General features: G+C 34.7%; 1 protein-coding gene and 1 non-coding gene across 3 annotated transcripts in view; one reads left to right on the forward strand and one right to left on the reverse strand.

Moving 5' to 3' along the window:
* The window catches only part of LOC145296393 (carnitine O-acetyltransferase-like), a 91,938-nt gene that overhangs the window by 26,778 nt on the left and 45,002 nt on the right, over positions 1-20,158 (reverse strand). For both annotated transcript variants that reach the window (XM_080142529.1, XM_080142528.1), the window contains exons 4-9: positions 17,416-17,534; positions 13,887-13,940; positions 12,878-13,037; positions 8,243-8,414; positions 6,389-6,567; positions 3,037-3,137 (exon numbers count right to left, since the gene is read on the reverse strand). In XM_080142529.1, coding sequence (XP_079998655.1) covers positions 3,037-3,137; positions 6,389-6,567; positions 8,243-8,414; positions 12,878-13,037; positions 13,887-13,940; positions 17,416-17,534 — 785 coding nt within the window. The remainder of the gene's footprint in view (positions 1-3,036; positions 3,138-6,388; positions 6,568-8,242; positions 8,415-12,877; positions 13,038-13,886; positions 13,941-17,415; positions 17,535-20,158) is intronic.
* On the forward strand, positions 9,696-9,768 carry Trnac-aca (transfer RNA cysteine (anticodon ACA)). Its single transcript has one exon. It is a non-coding gene; the product is annotated as a tRNA-Cys (tRNA).

The raw sequence follows: 20,158 nt of genomic DNA on the forward strand, positions 1-20,158 counted from the left end.
GAAGTGGAAAAGCAAGACCCGGAACGGGGAACGTGCCGCGAACACTGGATGGAGTCGTGTGGTGTGATGCAAGCAGTATTGCAACAGGGGTTGTCTTGGAAGTGGGTGGAGTGGTTGCAGAGGATGCGGCCTAGCTACGGAAGAAGGATGATGCTAGCCACATCAATGTAGCAGAATTGAATGCAGTTACCAAAGGAATTAATCTGGCCTTAAAATGGAGACTACGCAACATCTGTGTGAAAATAGACTCTGCCACTGTGTTTGCTAGACTGAAATCGATGATTTCACATGACAAAAGGATAAGAACAAAAGGGGCAGCAGAGATGGTAGTGAAGTGCAGGCTCGGGATGCTGGCTTCTTTGAAGCTGTGCGTGATCATGGTTGCCTCTGAGAAGAACAAAGCGGATGCTCTCACAAGAGTGAGAAAAAGCTGGCTAGTGCCAACAAAAGAGCATATCGCTGCAGTGACTCATCTGGATAAATCTGGGGTGCAAGAGTTGCACAATCTGCACCATATGGGGTTAGAGAGGACACTGTACCTGGTGAGAAAAGTTGATCCGATTGTCCCAAGTGAAGCAAGTGGTCAGGACTTAACAAGGGTGCATGAAGCTGGAGAACTAGGTGTGACTCGCAGTTGATGTCACCCATTACAGGGGTGGGCTTTACATGACGATGATCGACTGTGGCCCCGGACACTTTGCCCTATGGAAAAGGCTGAGAGGTGAAACAGGCAGTGAAATAGCAGCAGTCCATGACGTGGGGTTTCTGGAGCGCGGTCTGGTGGAAAGCTTCTAACCAACAATGGTACTGCATTTAGATCAGCAGCAGTTGCGGATGTGCTAAAGAAATGGAATGTCCATCAATTCTTTAGAGCTGCCTATAGACCCAGTGGCAAGAGGATTGTAGAAAGAAACCGCCGGACAATAAAGGCAGTGGCAGAGAGAGGGAACACCTGAGCAAGCGGTCTATTGGTACAACATGTCGTCTAGATCGGGGCAACAGCAAGAGACAGTTCCACACCTATCAATATTCAAATACTCCTGGAGGCATCTTAGGGTTGAGCCGGCAAGCGGGAAGACGGAGACAACAGGGACCATCAAACTCTGTGACAAAGTATGGGTGAAGTCCCAGGGGTGCGATGTACCACACAGTAGAGCAGAGGATGCATGACGGGGATAATACTAGCAACAACATTGCAGTAGATGGAGTACCAAGACATATTCTTGATATCAGGCCAGTGGAAAATGAAACGGTGGAAAGTGATGTGCAGCGGGAGGATGGTGAGATACTTCAGAGACCAAGTAGGGAAAGACGACCGCTACAGTGGATGAGGGATTATGAATGTGATCCAGAGATTAGGGAGGCATGTTGTTTAAAGTTAGCAGAAGGAAAGGAGAAAAAAAAAGGGAAAAACGGATTAAACAAACAGAAGTCTTACCGCAAATACCGCATGTGTGTCGGGCGAGGTTGGACAAAAGAGAGAGAGAAATCAAGATGGCGCCCATAGTTTTAAAAGATGTGCTCTGGTGGAAGTCATGCGAAATCAAGCAGGAGACATGTATAAAAAGAGTTGACAGGTTAGGTCGGGGGGGGAGACAGACGAAGGTTGGTGGTGATCTCAAACCCAGCGGTTGTTGACTTGCAAAGACAAATTCTTTTTTCTTTTTTTTCTTTTTTTTATTTCTTTAATTTTGTTGTCCTAAACCAGGAACACTTCAGAAAGGAATGAGCTGAGTGGAGGAAAAAGAGGTGATGGGAGGAAGAGGGGGGTAAACCAGGGAGGAGGAAAGAGAGAAAGACAGAGAGATTGATAGAGAAGCATAAAGAGATAGTGGTTTTAATTGAAAGAGGTTACACATTTACCCCAGGCAATGCCAGGTAGACCTGCTGTCCTATATTAAAAATAAAGTTGATTTTTCCCTATTTCTTTGACTGAAATAACTTTGTTAATAAAATAAACATCTACAACTGTTAAGTCAGTCAGTTCTGATAAATATTGGTCGGTGTTATTAAAAACAAAAATGTTATTTTCAATAAATTTCATTGATTTCTAGATTTAATCCTGATCAATTTTTGTTTTGTCTTCTTTTTTTTAGCAATGAACAAAAAAAGGAAGAGATTTTACTCTTTAATTCATATGTACTCCTATTTCCATGGATACACCAGAGGAAAAAAATATTAATAAACCAATCTTTAAAGATTCATTGGTCAAAAAGGAAGTCTTGATTTGTCATTTACATTTTCTTTTATTTCTTCCTTTCATTCCCTTTAACTGATAAGGAGAAAGAAAGGGATAGAAAAAGAAGACAGAAACAATGTCATCGTTTGGGTTTTAACAAACATTAGAATTCACTCGGTGAAATAGCGTGAAATACTTAGAGGCAGAGATTATGAATTCAAGCTTCAAATGAGCACAAGTATTTTTTGGTTTTTGCCCAGGTTTTTCCCCATATTAAAAAGCAAAAATAAAGAATCTGACTGATTGAGTAGTTTTATTTTTATAAAGAAAATCATTTTTAAGCGATTAATGGGAATTTGTAGGCATTACAACAGAATCTTGCAAGTCTTGAATTATAGTTCAGTAATCTCCCTTATCACTTCTCCACGACTCATAAAATTTGATTTTCTCTTATAAAAACAAAACTTCTTGATCAATTTACGCGATTTTTGGAATATGATATTTAAATATAAACAGAATGTTTGTGAAATATTAAACGGTTCTTCTACTCAGTTAATGTTGGCACGTTGCTTACGGAAAAACAGTTAATTAAACTGCAGAAGCACCTGTTAAAAACTATACAAGTTCTATAATTGAATACCCCCCCCCAAAAAAAAAAACATAAAAGTATGTTTTTGTAAATCGTTTGTGTAAACTTACTAATAGCATTATTAGCGTCCGAAATCACGAGACGAAAAAAAAATGAATGAATCTCTTAGTAAAAGAGAGTTGTTTTCCTCGGAACAATGACTAATTGTAAAACACCACCCGTTTCCTTTCATTATATTATAAACCTTATTGAAATATAATATACATACCAATAATTAAGAACGTGTTCGATTAAAGCAATTACAGGAGGACCCTCTGCTGCTGTATGTTCGGTGTTGACTCCACATATGCCATTTGAACCAATCATTACCTAAGAGTAAACAGAAAAGTAAATGTCTCCAGCAAAATTGTTTTTTTTTTTTAAAGTAACAGCTGTTTCATCATAGCCAATACAATCAGAACATCAGCAATAATAGTCAGAATCATATAAACTAATGAATCTCCAGATTTACAGAAAAAAGCCAACTTACTTTGAAGTATTAGGTCTCTCTCTCTCTCTCTCTCTATATATATATATATACACACACACACTAGCAAAAGTACCCGTCATTGACTGGGTTCAAAAACAGCCTACAGAAAATGGACTCTGATTTATGAAAGTATGATAGCTTATGAAAAGGAAGGGTTGTAAAGAGATAGCTTCGAATTTGGGGGTATCAAAACCAAAGCAAAATATGATGAAAGTAAAAATAAAATAGATAAACCCCATAATTTATTATGCCATACCTGTTCACACTGAAACACTTATCACAATATTATGTGGATCTATATTAAAAAACCATGTTAAACTTTGTGATATATTTACATTCTATGGAGGTCAGGTGCAAACGAACCCTCCATAATTTTATCATGCCATATTTCTTCAAACTGAAACATAATTATCAAAGTATACTTATGCAGATAGATATGAAAAGTTTTTAAAGTTTGTGCCTATTTCCATTCTACGGAGGCCAGGCGCAAGCGCAGACCCCACAATTTTATTATACCATCCCTATTTAAGTTAAAACATACTTATCAAAGTATTCTTTTGTACATCTATATCAAAACCACTTGTAAACGTCTTTTTATTTTTAAATTTTTTTATTTCCATACTTTGTGGACCAGGCGTGAATGCAGACTCCACAATTTTAATGAACCACCATTCTGCCAGATCAAACATACCCATTCCTGTATCTCGATACATCTTCTATCATTATATGTAATCAGTTTTTTAAAATAGTCAACCATATAGGAGCCTATTCGTGACCAGACACACACAGACATTCAACTTTATATTATATATATATATATATTTTTTTTTTTGTAACCAATATATAATTTCCCTTATTCTATGATTTAAAAACTTTGAATTATGATTTTCTATGTTTATTGCATTTAGCAAATTAGATATAAACCATTTATAATATTTGCTAATATTTTTTCCTCTGAGGAGATGGGTAAACATCGAAAAACCTATAGGTTAAGGAGATATATTATTGAAATGTATTCTTTGTCTTGCATATAATAAAAATTCTAGATTTGAAATTAAACCATTTCACATCATAAAAATTTAAATTACTAAATTATGATTTATTTGCTCTATCTGGTATATTGAATTGAGCAATTTTTAGGTTTATGGCATTACATTATTCTGAAGTGTATATATATATATATATATATATATATATATGAACACACACACAGAGGTATTTTTTCCCTTAGTTCCACTGCCACAATTTCTTTAAAATGATGCAGGTTTTCAACTATGCTGAAAAAGAAAATCTCATTTAAATTTTACAGAGACAAGTAGCTTCCAAGAAATAAAGACCTGTATTATGCATTGTAATTCACCGGCGGCCATGTTTGTACACTGTATGCATGCGTGATAAACAAATAGTTCCACCTCCACAATTTTCTTTCAAAATGTTAAGAATGGCTTTCTGGATAAACACACCCAACCTCTCCCATGTTAAGAATCGCTTTCGGAATACACCCCAACCTTCCCATGTTAGGAACGGCTTTTAGAATAAACACCCCCAACCTCCTCATGTTAAGAACGGCTTTCGGAATATACACCCCATTTTGGGGAGAGTGAAAAAAAATTTTTGCCCTAAATTGATCTGTGACATTCATTGTCAGCACAACCACCCGCAATAGGGGCAGTGTAGGTCGCAGAAAAGTAGATTTGTTTATCACGTGTGCATGCAAACATGGCGGCCAGTGAATTACAGTGCATAATACAGGTCTTTATATCTGGAAAACTACTGGTCTCTGCAAAATTTAAATAAGATTTTCTTATTCAGCATAGTCGAAAACCTACAAAAGTCGTCATTTTAAAGAAAATTGTGGAGGTGGACCTAATGTAAAAATTTACCCTCCTCCTCCCACACATACATCCCATACATATGCATATATACCTTATTAATATTTTTTAAACCAAAATTTTTTAATATATTAAAATTTCAAGTCATGTTCAATAAAATCAAAGTCAAAATTAATCGACTCAATTAAGCTTCATGCTTATCAGTTTTCATAATCAAGCATGCATATGTAATATTTTCACAAAATCAAGACAACCAAATATAAAATAAGATATGGTGTATTTCTTTATACGTTACAATTGTTTCGTTATTATTTGGACAAATTCAAATATTATATCATTTAAAAATATTTCACAATAGCTACTCTTCAGATGGTGAAATACATTTGTTATACATATATGACTACATCCATAATCCCTATTTTAAGGGATTAAGCAGTTGGACTCACCCTAATACTATTTTTATATTTTATTTCTGTTTTTCTGGATTGCGTTCAAATTGATTAATAATCTCATTTTCATATTTCTATTTTTTATATGAAACTTCAACAATTCCCTATTTTCATCTTTTAAAATTATTATAATAATTTTTTCCAATCTATTTATTTTATTAATACGGCATAATCACATTGACACACCAGTTCCCGATGGATCACCGAAGGTAAGCAACGTTGAACCTGGCCAGTACTAAATGAGTGACCATTTGGGACTTCCAGGTGCTGTATGTGCTCTCTGCTTACCTCGGCATTGTTTCCAGTCGTCCTGGACTTCTCCTTGCCACTGGACCCAAACAGTGTCGATTCAGGAGAGATTTGGTTGGAGATTGTGCAACCCTTGCCTCACACTTACATGCACAGCTGCTCCTACAGAGGGTATCCTTTGTCTTTCGAGACTGAATATTTATTTTATCAGTTTATTTCCTAAATACTACTCTACACCTTCAAATTTTAGTTTCTATTTATATGTTTAACTATTCTTTTTTCACAATCAGCCATAGTTTCGTATAAATTTCATTTACATGTTACAATCTACTAGTTGATTATTTTTTTCTTCATATGTTATTTCTTAAGGAATTATAAATAAAAGGATTTAAATAATATTAATTAAAATTTATTTTCCTCTTATACTGTTTATTGTTTATGTCAATAATTCAAATTTTGAATGTTTTGTAGAAATTATATTCTTTGTAGGAACTGGAGAAGTTTTGATGTAAAAAAAAAAAAAAAAAAAAAAAAAAAAAAAGAAAAAAAAAGACAATCTACCTGCAAAGTTTTATCAAACCACCTGTTGCCCGTATTTAAATGGCTTCCCCCTCCATGCAGCATCTGACCAGCAAAGACGGAAGTTTTGTTATCATCAGAAATGGACGAAACTGATTGATCAAGACAAAGGACAAAAATACTTTTCTGTATCAATTCAACAGACGATCGATTCACTTTGTCTGAAATTAAAAATGGAATGAAAATAAGGCAGAATTATATATTACTAGCAGAGGGCGCTCGGTGTTGCTTGGTCATAAAATTTTTGATAAATAGAATTAAGCATAATAGTTAAATGAAACCGACTATTAAATAAGAAACCATAAAAAATTAATAAGTAAATTATGCACACTCGGTTTTCACAGGAATACACAAATTAGTTAATCTTCATGAAGCCACTCACATATCCATGATTGAGTATATTAAGAAGTTGGTTTTAATAATTTTTAAATAGAAAAAGTAGACTTTTAATATCAATGTCAGAGCAAGAAAAAAAAAAACTCAATTTTATAGGTGTATTAGCAAGTCATCCGATTTGACTGATCATAATATACCCTTTAATATATTTTTAATTCGTGCAGATTTTGTATTCATTATTATAGAACGAATTCTTTATTGATTATTATATTGTACCCAATATATATAGTAATAGGTTTAAAAGTTAAAAAAAAAAATAACATTGGTGCTATCAACTGGAATCAAAATCAAAACATTCAATGTTCCAGCCTTAGTTGCTACTGTCTGAGCTATGCCAGATGGATAAAAAAAAAATTAAGCCAGTTCAAGCTCAAAATGTACATGTACGCATGCTCGGAAGTTAGTTGATTTGCTTCTGCCAAGGTCAACTGTTTTTATTTTTTTTAATTTTAACCCCTTACCAGCTATTTTTACAGGTTAAAAACCAAATCGAAAGTGTTCCCTATGTCCAAATACCCTATATATCAAGTTTCAAGTCTGTAGACCAAATATTCAGAAAAGAGTTTGGTAGAGAAGTTTTGCGCACACACACACACACACAAGGCCACTTTATATATATATATATATATATATATATATATATATAACGTTTGTGTGCTAGAACATTTTCATCCTAAATTCTATACAATTATACACAAGGTAGAAATTATGGATAAATAGAATTAAGTGTTAAAATGTAATCGTTAAATGACATCAATCATTAAATAAGAAGCCATGAAAAAAATTAATAAGCAATTAATGAATGCTCAGTTTTCAAAGGAATATGCAATCAACCTTTATGACGTCACCCACATATCCATGACAGAGTATATTAAAAAGTTTGTTTAAATAATTTTCAAACAGAAAAAGTAGATCTGGCCTTCGATCTAAGAGATGCCACACTTAAGTTAATGTAGGGAAAACCCGTCTATACCAAGGCAATTTTTAGAAAAATATAAGAATAGAAAAAGTAGGCTTTTAATATAAAGAAAAAAAAAAACTCAATTTTATAGGTGTATAGATTTGGCTTATTCAAACTACTACTCTCATCTTCGATGTTATTCTCACAACGTTTCGGACGATATAAACTCCGGTCTTCTTTGGGTGCATTGTGTTGAACGCAGAGTCCTGTAGTTTTCTGTTGGGTTGCCCAGAAGAGATGTTGTATGCTGATGATTTAGTACCTGCTTATGAAAGCAAATGGAAGAGATTTTTTCCTCTTGATTTTCTTATGCAAACCCTGGGCAATGCCGGATAGTCCTGCTAGTTCAGTGATAAAATCCTGGAAGGGTTCTAAAATAAAATACTTAAACAAAAAAACGAAAACTGAAAAATTTTCATATCAAAAAAAAAAAAATAAATAAAAATATATGAATATAATTTAAGAAATGCCATATTAACCTTTCATCAATTTCTTGTAGATTTTTCCCCATTCATTCCGATTTTCCGTTGTAAGAATTCCAATCGGAGGTGCAGCTTCTTCAGATTTAGAATGGATTAATTTCAGTTGTTGATAAATCTGTTCGATACTCAAAGGCCGATCTTTCTTGCCGTAAACATTCAGCAAATAAAACTGGATTAAAATGTTAAAAAAAACAAAAAAACAATGCAATTAAAAAGAAAAGAAAAAACTTACACAAAATGAAAATATATATAAAAAAAACTATTTGGTCAATTTACACGATTTTTTTTAATACAACATCTTCGTTACATGATGAATAATATATACAGGATAAAGATTTTTCTGTATTTTTTTTTTATTAAATCAAATCCTGAATTAGAACCAAAACTTTCATAATGATAGAAAATCATTAAAGTGTCATACATGGATGCAACATACACGTAAAACAAGGATGGATTAAAACTATGGCAAAAAATAAAAAAAGTTTGGGTCACAATGTGTTCATCTTACAATATCAGGTTAGTGCAAGAAGTTTTGACTGATTTATAGAAGGGTATTTTAAGCCGTTGTAATTTATTTTATGCATATTGTTATTACTTAAACATATCACCATGATTTATTTGTAACTTTTTATTTCAAATTATTAAAGCATCATTCTAATTTTTCTGTAATATTCTCACCCATGTTAATCTGAAAACGACCTTCTTTAGTCAACAGAAAAGGAAACATCTTCCATCATGATAATGCTCAACCTCACACAGCACTACAGACCAAAGATCTCCAAAGTTAGGAAATCTTACCCCATCCTGCATATTCTCCTGTCCTAGCTCCCTTAAAATTTTCACTTATTTTGATCATTACAACTATTTAAATGGCCTTAGTTTAACCTTGCGAGAGGAGATTGAATATGAGTTAGATTCATATTTCACATCAAAACTTGAATTTTACACACAGGGCAATTATAAGCTTGTTGACAGATGGAATCAAGTTATAGAGAGCAAAAGTAGTTATTTATATTCGGATTGATCAGACTACTGTTCTCATCTTGAGTGTAATTTTCACAACATTTCGGTTGATGTAACCTCCAATCTTCTTCAGATGTATTTTGTCGAACTCAGGATTGTTTCTGTTGTACTTTGAAATTTGGACAGAATCTATACTATTAATAAAATTCTAAATGTTTATTTATTTATGTGTGTGTGTATATATACCAATAAAATTTTTGAACGGATGCACCAAATTGAAAAATTCTTTTTTCCCCTAAAAGGTGCGAGTCCCTAGATTGCCCTTATCTATATATAGTTCGTAACGAACAATGCCAAGTCACACAAAAAGCCCGAAATAAGGGTTTTGGGGCCCATTTCGTTTTTGTCAAAAAAGTTACCCGCCCATGTCAACGGAATTTAGCACTGTTTGTATACAGTCGCAATAACATCTTTCGGCATATGGACAGGACTTGTGGTGCAATGGATAACACGTCTGACTACAGATCAGAAGATTCCAGGTTTGAATCCTGGCAAGTTCGTAACAATTTTAACCAACATTTAATCATTATCCTTGCCCTAAGGGTATTTTTGTTTTTTCAGTGATTTTGTATTGTGCATATGGGAATTTCCCATACTTCAAGTTCACAGGGTAAGCATTGATGGTAAGATGATGTCTACTTGATGTTGAGTGTACTCGTCGCTTTTGTGTTTGACTCGACGTTGTGTGTGCCGATGCAGCATAGCTGCTAGTTTTGAATAAAAGCCTTTATTTACTTCATGGGGATAGCATACTCTTGTTCCATCAGTCATGATTGGATAGAGGTTCTAATTCGTAATTGTATTTTTCATTTGGCAATTGTATTTTTTTTAAATGACACTCACAATGAGAACAGTAGTCCAAAGAATCCAAATAATACAAATAACTAATTCTCATCTCAAAAATTCAGAAACGAAAGGTCGTAATTGTTATAAATAAAAAATTTTTAAAAATAAGTCTTCATTTTCAAGATGAAATTTTAAATTGGCAAAATTTTTTGCACTGACCTGATAATCAGACCATCTCAGAAGGAAAACACACCTAGCGTCATCAGTGGCTGTTGTCATAGAGTTAAGAGGTATAGAAAAATTTTTTGTCAGGTGTATTTGTTTTTCGGTTAAAAAACAAATTACTTTCACTTTTATTCCCTATCGCTGTCCCTATATTAATAGTATAAAAAAAACATTTAAGAATTGAATTAAAAGTATAAAATCATATCTAACAAAGGGAGGTCATTTAACAGCACTTCCTTCATTTGAATTTTTTTAATAAAAGGGCGAGTTATCTCCCCTGTATAACTTATGAGGGGACATCGAAAAAGCATTCTATAAATATAAAAGCGAAAATGTATGTATGTGTGTTCGCTTTTTCTGTGTGTCTACAAAAGGCTTCTTTCAGAGAAGCGGTCGCTTGCTTCACAACTTTTTGAAACTTTTTATATCACATATAAATCGTAATATCTCACAGTTAACAACGAAGCTCGCCTGTCTATTTAATTTGCTCGATTTCGGGAAGATAAATATTCAATATTTTTTGCTCGCCGCATGTGGGTTAGTCTTTTTCCTATAACAGCTTGGGGGAACAAAAGTTTTCAGCAGTAAATGAAATCCCGCAGTCAAACTTGACCTCATTAACTCATTAAAATGAGCACCTGCTAAATCCAAGTAATTAAATAAATTCAAACGTGTTTCCGTAAGCATCTCGCAGTGGGGCAATGGTTAACGTCACACGTTTTTTTTCACACTTTAATTTACAACTTTGCGTTAACGGTTCGGGTTCGATCCTCATACTTACTTTTTTTTTTTAACCACCCCACACACCTCCAAACACCCGGGTAACGCCGGGTACCCCTCGCTAGTCTTCTATATATATATAAAAGCGAAAATGTGTGTATGTATGTTTGGATGTGTGTTTGTGTGTCCGCTAAAAACTTTCGATAGACACGACGAAAATTCACAAACTCGCACAAAAAATATTTAAAAATTGGCCAAAAACGTTCATTTTTTCACCCCGAAATCGACAATTTTCAACCTGGGGTGGGGGGGTCCAACAAAAACGGTCCTCTCGTGACAACGACCGGTTCTACGCATGCGTCAGATGACATCATGACTTGATTTACTTTAAACACTTGAAGAACAGACTAAATTTCATGTACGTCGCGTTAGCTCAGTTGGGTAGCGTGTTGGTTTGTTATCTAAACGTTTTGGGTTCGAATCGTGGTGCGAGATGTCTTTTTTTTTTTTTTTTTTGATTTTTTAAATTTAAATATTGAACCAGTGTTATTTAAGCCATTTTTCACGTAACATTCGTTTTTCTGTTTTTTTTTTTTTTACTTTGCTTATCCACCCCCAACCACATACCCAAAAACACCCAGGGTACCCACTGATTTTTTAAATTTTAATATCAAAACAGGCTTATTTAAGCCATTTTTCACGTGTTCGTTTTTCTGTTTTCTTTTTTGTTTTTTCGATTTTTACATTTAACATCGTTCGTTTGCCTTACGTTAGTTGTTTTTGTGTTTTTTTTCAATGTTTTGATTACCCCCCCCCCCACCCCCTGCTTAAGTTTTAACGTTTTCTTTTTTTACTTCGCTTATAACAAACAAACCTAGTCATTGACCTCTACGTCATCGTAACGCTCTACGACTTCCGTGCGCACACCTGTCAATTTGGTTCTTACTTAAATAAATTCAAACATCTTTCAGTAACTCATTCTGGCTGGCCGATTTTATTTTCAAACTTTGCCTCAGGGCTTCGGGTTTGATCCTACCAATTTTTATGTTACAAAATTTGCGCTGTGATTTACGAAACGAGGTCGTCTATCTTTTATTTGAGTGACTTTTATGTTAGAAAATTACAAAATTCGCGCTATGATTTCATTTCTCTATGGCGTGATGTTTGACCTAGAAAAGCAGACATTGACGTTCGTTTAAGCACCTGCTTTTTTAACCAATTAATTTCCACCATTCTCACTTCTCTGCTCGCTTAGCGTCACGGTAACGTATCACTTTTTCCCCCATTTTTAAACGTTTAATTTCAACCACTCACTTCTCTGCCCTCATAGCGTCATGGTAAGTTATCAGGCCTTCTTTTCCGACTTCACCTCAAGGCTTCTGGTTGGAGCATACCTGCCTGCCCAAACTTTTTTTTTTCTTTTACCCCTCCAAACACTCGGGCAATGCTGGGCACCCCTGCTAGTCTATAATATAAATCTCACCTGTTTGTTTAAATGCATGCATGTATGTGTGTATGTCTGGCTAAAACTTTCGACAGAGGCGATGGATTTACACAAGATTGGTATCATTTTTAAGTTCGACCCTTTGGTCGAAAAATATCAAAGAATTGGCTAAAAACATTAATTCCTCTACCCTCAACTGGGCACTTTTTTTACAGGGATAGGTTGCTTTTTTTTTTATATTTTCAAAAGTCATCCCATCTTTGTCTAGCTTTAATTTAAACCTATGTCACTTCCGGTTTGGTGATGGATGCAACAGCAAAGACGTCACATTTTTTTTTTCATGTTCTTTTCCTCCTTTGCGGTACGGGCTTGAGCCTAAATAAATAGTAAAGTCAAATAAAATATGAGAACGAAAATATTAGAAAAACACCTACATGGTTATTACAAATAACTACAATGTGAGAAGGTTTTTCTTCGGAGAAGTTCTGCCAAGTATCGCATTTGATTCCTGGAATGCGACTTGTACACAAAAGGTTGTAATGCTGAGACATACAAAGAGGTTGCATTCCACTTTTTTCAGGAGGAACTTTTTTCCTGAAAAAAAAAAAAATCCATTAATAATTCAATACAATTTTATAGGTAATTTTCTAGTTTCCATTTTACTTCAAAGTTCTCAGAAATCAAGAGGGTCCCCTTTCTGAAGCTAACATTTGATTTCTATATGAGATACATGGACATAGTAAAGAAGTTAAGAACATTGTTTTTCTCTCCAAATGACCAGTTAACTATGTTGTAGTATATATTTCATATGATCTCTTGGTCTAACCAGATTTCAGGACAAGAATTTGTTTTGTCTGGTGGAGTATCCAACTTAGCGATGTTACTAGAGGCAAGATCAATCGGAGAAGGTACACCATTCCTCATATAAACCAGTGTGTATCTATACTGAAGGGCATCTTATTTTGGCATTGAATAATGTTGTTATTTTGAATATTTGGTTACTTTAGGAAACATCATTGGAGAAGGTGCATCAATCCTCGTATAAGCCAGTGTATGATAGCTATACTGAGATAAATATATTAGAGCTTCAAAAACTATGTTATTTTGACATCAAGAGTGTGAGTTCATATTGATTTAATTTGAATAAAATATGCATCAAGTGCGCTTGAAAGCCAAATCACAATGTAATATTAGGAAAATAAACAAATATTTTACTTGTAAGTTATGGGGGAAGAAAGAGAGAGGGGGAAGAAAGAGAGAGTGGGAAGAAAGAGAGAGGGGGAAGAAAGAGAGAGGGGGAAGAAAGAGAGAGGGGGAAGAAAAGGGGGGGGAACGAGAGAGAGAGAGAGGGATAGGAATAGAAAGATTTAAACTCATGAAATAATAGCTTCAAAAAATAAATAAACAAACATGATTTGCAAGTTTTGTTAAAGTCATACTTACTCATCCAGCATTATTTTGTAATCAATTACTGCTGAAATAAATTTGGCTGCAAATCTGAAAGATAAAAATAAAGAAAAATATTTATGCACAAAAAAATTAATTCACTTCAAGTTAGACAATTTTCTAACAGGAGTATCTGAGCAAACATTAGAAAAATATGAATTCAAAAAAATAAAAGGATTTGGATTATTTGTATCATTCAAACAATTGTTCTCATCTTGAGATGATTGAGCGTTATTCTTTTGTTTCGACTAATGTAACCTCTGACCTTCAGGTGCATCTTTTTTGAACTAGAGAATCCTTCTATCAAACTCTCGAATCTGTATGGAATTTTGAATAGAACTGTTTATTCAATCCACAGGAGTAATATGCTCTCATTCCGTCAACCATGACCAGGTAGAAATCTTAAATATGCAGTGCCTTCAATAAGTTTCCAGACTTTTTTTTTTTTGTAAAGGCATATAAAATTGTCATAGACTCTTGAAAATTTAGTATGTTATTGCTATACATCTTATGAGATGACTGACCAACTTTATGATTTCAGGTTCAAATGAACAGCTATAGCAGGAATTGGAATACACCCTACTAAAGTCTGATTGTCACAGTTGGTGAATTTCAAAAATGCAATCTGGACATGAGGACACTGTAAAAGAATGATATGCAATTAAATTCTGTTAAACTTGGAAAAAAATGCCACAGAAATATATGGAATGCTTCAGACTGCTTTTGGACCATCTTGCATAAATTGAGCATCAGTTTTTGAGTGGTATAAGAGATTCAAGGAAGTCAGGGAGTCTGTGAGGGTCTGTGAGGTGTGGGAGGAGTAAGGAAGTCAGAACACCAGAGTTGATTGACAAATAAAGAAGTTCATGGATAAGGACCATTTTGTGTCTAGAGAGACAATAAGTGCATAGTTTGATGTCAGTGTGGGAACTGTACACACAATTATTTGCCAGGAACTGAAGATGTGGAAGATTTGCATGAAATTTGTTCTAAGCGTGCTCCATCTTTGTTACAGACTATTTGACCAAGATGGGCATCAAGACAGTTCCTCATCCTCCCTTTAGTCCAAACCTTAATCCTTGTGACTTTTGGTTAGGAAACTCAAGGAATACCTTAGAGGCTGTCATTATGAGGCAATTGAGGAAATGAAAGAGATTGTGACGAGGATCATTAATCCACTCACACAAGAGGACTCCCATGGGGTATTCCAATTGTTGTTGGAACAGTACAACAAGTGTATTGCAGCGGAGGAGATAACTTAGAAGGGGATTCAAGTTTCATGTGTGTGCTATCAATGAAAGTGCCCATATGAAAAAAAGTTTTGAAAGTTATTTAATGCACCTTGTACTTAAGTTATGTGATTTTTGGAATATGACATCTTTGTTCCATGATGAGTATGCACATCATAAAGATTTTTTTGTAATCTTATTTTTTTTATTTTTTTTTTTTTACACAGTGATCACCACTTATCAAGGCCCGGAAGCCACTCAGGGATAAGGGTTATTGCAAGTACATTACGTTAGTGAGGAGATTTGCTGAAATGTTTACTTAAGGGGGCGGTTCATTAGGAATTTGTTAACATTGGACTTGAAGACAACCAAGTTGTAGTCCGGAGGGAAGCAGGCAGACGGAACAGAGTTCCACAGGCGTGCAGTTCTAAGAAAGAAGCTTTGTTCATGGAATCTGCGTTTTGATTTAGGCACAGATATAGAGTGGGGGAAATTTTTCACAGTGGATTCAGCTAGACGGGTGTTTTTCATGAAAGATTGGCGAGGGGGGACCAGAGATTGGAGTTCAGACGAGCATCTGCCATGGAAATAACGATAAAACAAGGACAGGCTCGCAACGTCTCCCTAACCCTAACCCTAACCCTACTAAAGTCTGATTGTCACAGTTGGTGAATTTCAAAAATACAATCTGGACATGAGGACACTGTAAAAGAACGATATGCAATAAAATTCTGTTAAACTTGGAAAAAAATGCCACAGAAATATATGGAATGCTTCAGACTGCTTTTGGACCATCTTGCATAAATTGAGCATCAGTTTTTGAGTGGTATAAGAGATTCAAGGAAGTCAGGGAGTCTGAGGGATGATGAGAGGTGTGAGAGGAGTAAGGAAGTCAGAAAACTAGAGTTGATTGGCCAAATAAAGAATTTCATGGATAAGGACAATCATGTGTCTATAGAGACAATAAGTGCACAGTAATTTGAGAACAAGATTATACAAATATTTTATATCTTTAAATATTTATTCATGAGCTGAGTTTGGTTGTTTTGTTTTATGGTATATAAACCCGTTACAGGTTATTTACTGTCAGATCCAATCATTTTTTAAATTCTTTTTGCTTGAATTATTCAATATTTTCAAATATTTATTCATGAAGCTTAGTTTGGTTGTTTTTTTTTTTTTTTTTTACATCGGCATCAACACTTATCAAGGCCAAGAGGCCACTCGAGGATAAGGGTTAAAGAGTATACAGTAGTCAATTGGACAATATAGTTAATAATGGAAATTCGGTAAATTTGTTAACTTAAATGGAATGGCTCAACAAGAACTTGTTTACGTTGGACTTGAAGACAACCATATTGTAGTTAGTTGGAAAGCAGAAGACAGTTCCACATGCATGCAGTTCTAAGAAAGAAGTTTTGTTCATGGAATCCACGGTTAGGTTTAGGCACAGATAGAGAGTGGGGGGAATTATTGATAGCGTTTTCAGATAGACGAGTGTTTCTTGTGAGTTTGGCGAGAGAGGACCATAGATTGGAGCTCAGTCGAGCACCCGCCATGAAAATAATGATAAAGCAGAGACAAACTCACAACATCTCTTCTGTGAGAAAGAGGTTGCAGAGAAGATAAAAGGACATCTCCTACGAGGCTACAAAGTCTATTTTGAACTCTATCAAGGCAGGATAAGTCCTTTCTAGCAGCTCCTGCCTAGATATGGCAACAGTACTCCATCCTTGAGCGTACCTAGCTCTTATATAGATAAAGAATTGCATCAGTAGTGAGATATCTACTGGATCGATAGAAGGATCCTACCATTTTTCCAGCGGCATCCAATCATTTTGGAAAATTCTTTTTGCTTTAAGTATTTTATATTTCCAAATATTTAGTCATGAAGCTTAGTTTGGTTGTTTTGTTTTATGGCATATCAACCCTTTACAGTTTATTTAATGTTGAATCCATTAATTTTGGAAAATGTTTTAATTTTAATGGTTCAAGTATTTTATATCTTCAAATATTTACTCATAGAGTTTGTTTGTTTCAGTTATACCAACTCTTTTTTTCCTGATTAATGTTAGCTCCAGTCATTTTGATAAACAATTAAATGCTTGAACTAGATATTAATGCTACTCATTTTATTCCATTCAGAGCTCGAATATTGACACATAGTACCACTTCTAGTCAGAATTAACCTGAAAGTAGTGGCAAATAAACGATTACTCCACACTCCCCAAAGTGGGAAATCACTCATGTAGACAAAATGTATGCAAAGATTGGATTAAGAGAAAAGTGTCACTTACTTTAATTGTTCCTTCAACCCTTCAAAATTTTGTCGTGGTAACAGCAACCCTGGATTTGAGTTGATAACAACTGAAGAACGGAAATTTAAGTAGGCTTGACTTTTCCACCAATCAGAAAGCTACAAGAAAACAAAATCAATTTAAATAGGTGTCGCTTCAAAATATAAAAGCATTAATTTACATATAAGAGGAGTGGTTACATTAAGAAGTACAAATTATGGACGGGAAAGAGCCGAGTGTTTGGCAGAAAAGTTAAGATGCCAAGTTAATAATATGAATGTTGTTGGGAGTGCTGTCAATTTGTTTTCAGATTACAAGGTATTTTCAGCAAGAAAAGTAAAGTTGAGAGTTAAATCATCATGTTTGTTATGGAGAAGATTAAATTACGATTTGAGAGACATGATCTTTTTATAAAATTGTTATAAAGCTAACTATAAAATTATTATAAAACTATAAAATTATAAAATTATTATAAAACTATAAAATTATAAAATTGTTATAAAACTGACATTATTATAAAACTATGAAATTGACTATAGCATTATTATAAAATCATAAAACTAACTAGAAAATCAAAGTACTAAATTTTTAAGATGAGGGCCAATTGTTTATATTACTTGTATTAATCGGACTATTGTTCTGAGTGTCATTAGTGCAACGTTTCTATCGGATTGTCCTTTGTTTGTTGTTTAGAAAAGAAAAGAGAAAAGTTACTGGCTCCATAGATATTTTTGTATTTCTGTGAGTCAGTCTCTACTTTTTGGTTATTGTTTCGAATCTGTGAGAAAAAAAAAAAAAAAAAATGGTTGACAAAGGGGAGGCAACTCTAATAAAGATCGCCGGGGGATTATCTCCCTTACATCGCTGAAATTTTAAGGGTGTACAATATTTGTTTTCTTTGTAATTAGAGGCTCCCAAATGTTAAATTCCAGGCTTGGTCTGCTTAGTAATTTTTCTTTTTCTTTTTTTAGCACATGTGCTGCCTCCTTGAGTCACATGACCCTCCACCTTGCATCCCTGTCAATTATTTTGTCCTCGTTCCACAAAGAGAAGTGTGTACCTTTTTCTTTGCATATGTGATCAGCTAGTCCCGACTTTTCGACCCCTCCCTGCAGTATTCCTGGATGTATTCATAACCCATATGGATCAGAATTTTGTGTCTTCCATATATTGAAAACCAACCTTTACGAGACAATAGCTGAATTTCAACTCACACCATCCATATTATGTAAAAAAAAAAAAAAAAAAAAAAAAAAAAGGAATCCTTTGGGACTTACAACACTGTGCCAGAACAAAATGTAGAGATGACCAGGAGTTAGACAATCCTGCATCGAAATGACAACCCAGAGAGCATTATATCCGCTCTGAAAAACTTGGAGCAAACACCAAAGGACAATACCTGAAAACTTGCCATAGTGTACACACCATATGGAGAGCCTGTCCGAAAATTTTTTTTAAATATGCAGTTCAGATGACAGCAGAACAATATTCAAGAGTGATTTGACTCTCAAAAACATCTAGTATGAGTAAGCACCCGACTGAAAATCTCATGACAAAATACTGCGTGTATGAGATTTCCTGCAACTGCGGAAAAGTATACTAAGATGACACTAGTCTTCCCCTAAAGGTAAGCCTAGAAGAACACCGTAAAGCCATGACACCGAAACATTGCACTAATTACACTCAAATATATATACATGTCACTCTCCATCTGGAGGTATTACATTAGTGAAAGGAAAATTATTTCCAACTAGCATTACGGTAAACATTTTTTCATAGAAATAATTGAATTCGCTCAAAAGTATCACACAAAAAAAAAATAATAAATTACACACACATATACTATGTATAGTGACGGGAAAGTAGCTCTCTATCGTCAGTGTTAATTTAAGAAATTGAAAGTGTATAACACACTGTTTTAATATTCATAATAAGATTCAATATAAGTGCCATGCCACAAAGACTGCCATGACAAATAACACCCTACCTGAGAGCCCATCTTTCATAGTCCTCAGCCTAACTTTCACAGACAATATGAATTGAAGCAAATACATTAAAAACATTGCCAAGGCTGCTGCAAAGAAAGTGGTCTCCTACCATACTAGAGAATTGTTCACATCAGAGAGTATCCTATATATCTTTACAAAGCCACAATTTGCCCATGCATGGAGCATTGTTATCACATCTGGACCGGTGCATCTCCTGCTAGTCTCTCACTTTTACACAGAGTCTAAAAACACATCTCAAATCTAATGGGTCCCGCTTTGTTGGTCAAGCTCCAACCTCTGTCCCATCACCACAACGTTGCATCCCTGTGCTTGTTTTGCACATATCTTAATGGAATGTGTTCTGATGAACTCATACCCCCCCTCCCACTGACTAACCTGACAAGCAGCAAAATCCCACCCTTTGACTGTTGTGGTCCCTAGTTGTCTGAAATCCTTCTATCCTAATAGTTTCTTTCCTCAGATTGCTAGACTTCGGAATTCCTTCCCTGTTTCCTGCTTCCCTGATTGTATTAACCTACAAAAGGAAAATCAGATCATACGGTATCACCGGTAGAATACTTAACATAATTAAATCCTTCTTAGATAAGAGAAAAATCCAGGTTGTCCTCGACGGTCGTACATCTAAACAATATGATATAAATGCGGGGGTGCCCCAGGGTTCTATCCTTGGACCTCTATTGTTCCTGATATTCATTAATGACCTCCCCGACAAAATTGTCTCTGAGATGGGTATA

The sequence above is a fragment of the Euprymna scolopes genome, chromosome 2, assembly GCF_053919585.1.
Source record: "Euprymna scolopes isolate OS-2025 chromosome 2, ASM5391958v1, whole genome shotgun sequence".
Classification (NCBI taxonomy): Eukaryota; Metazoa; Mollusca; class Cephalopoda; order Sepiida; family Sepiolidae; genus Euprymna; species Euprymna scolopes.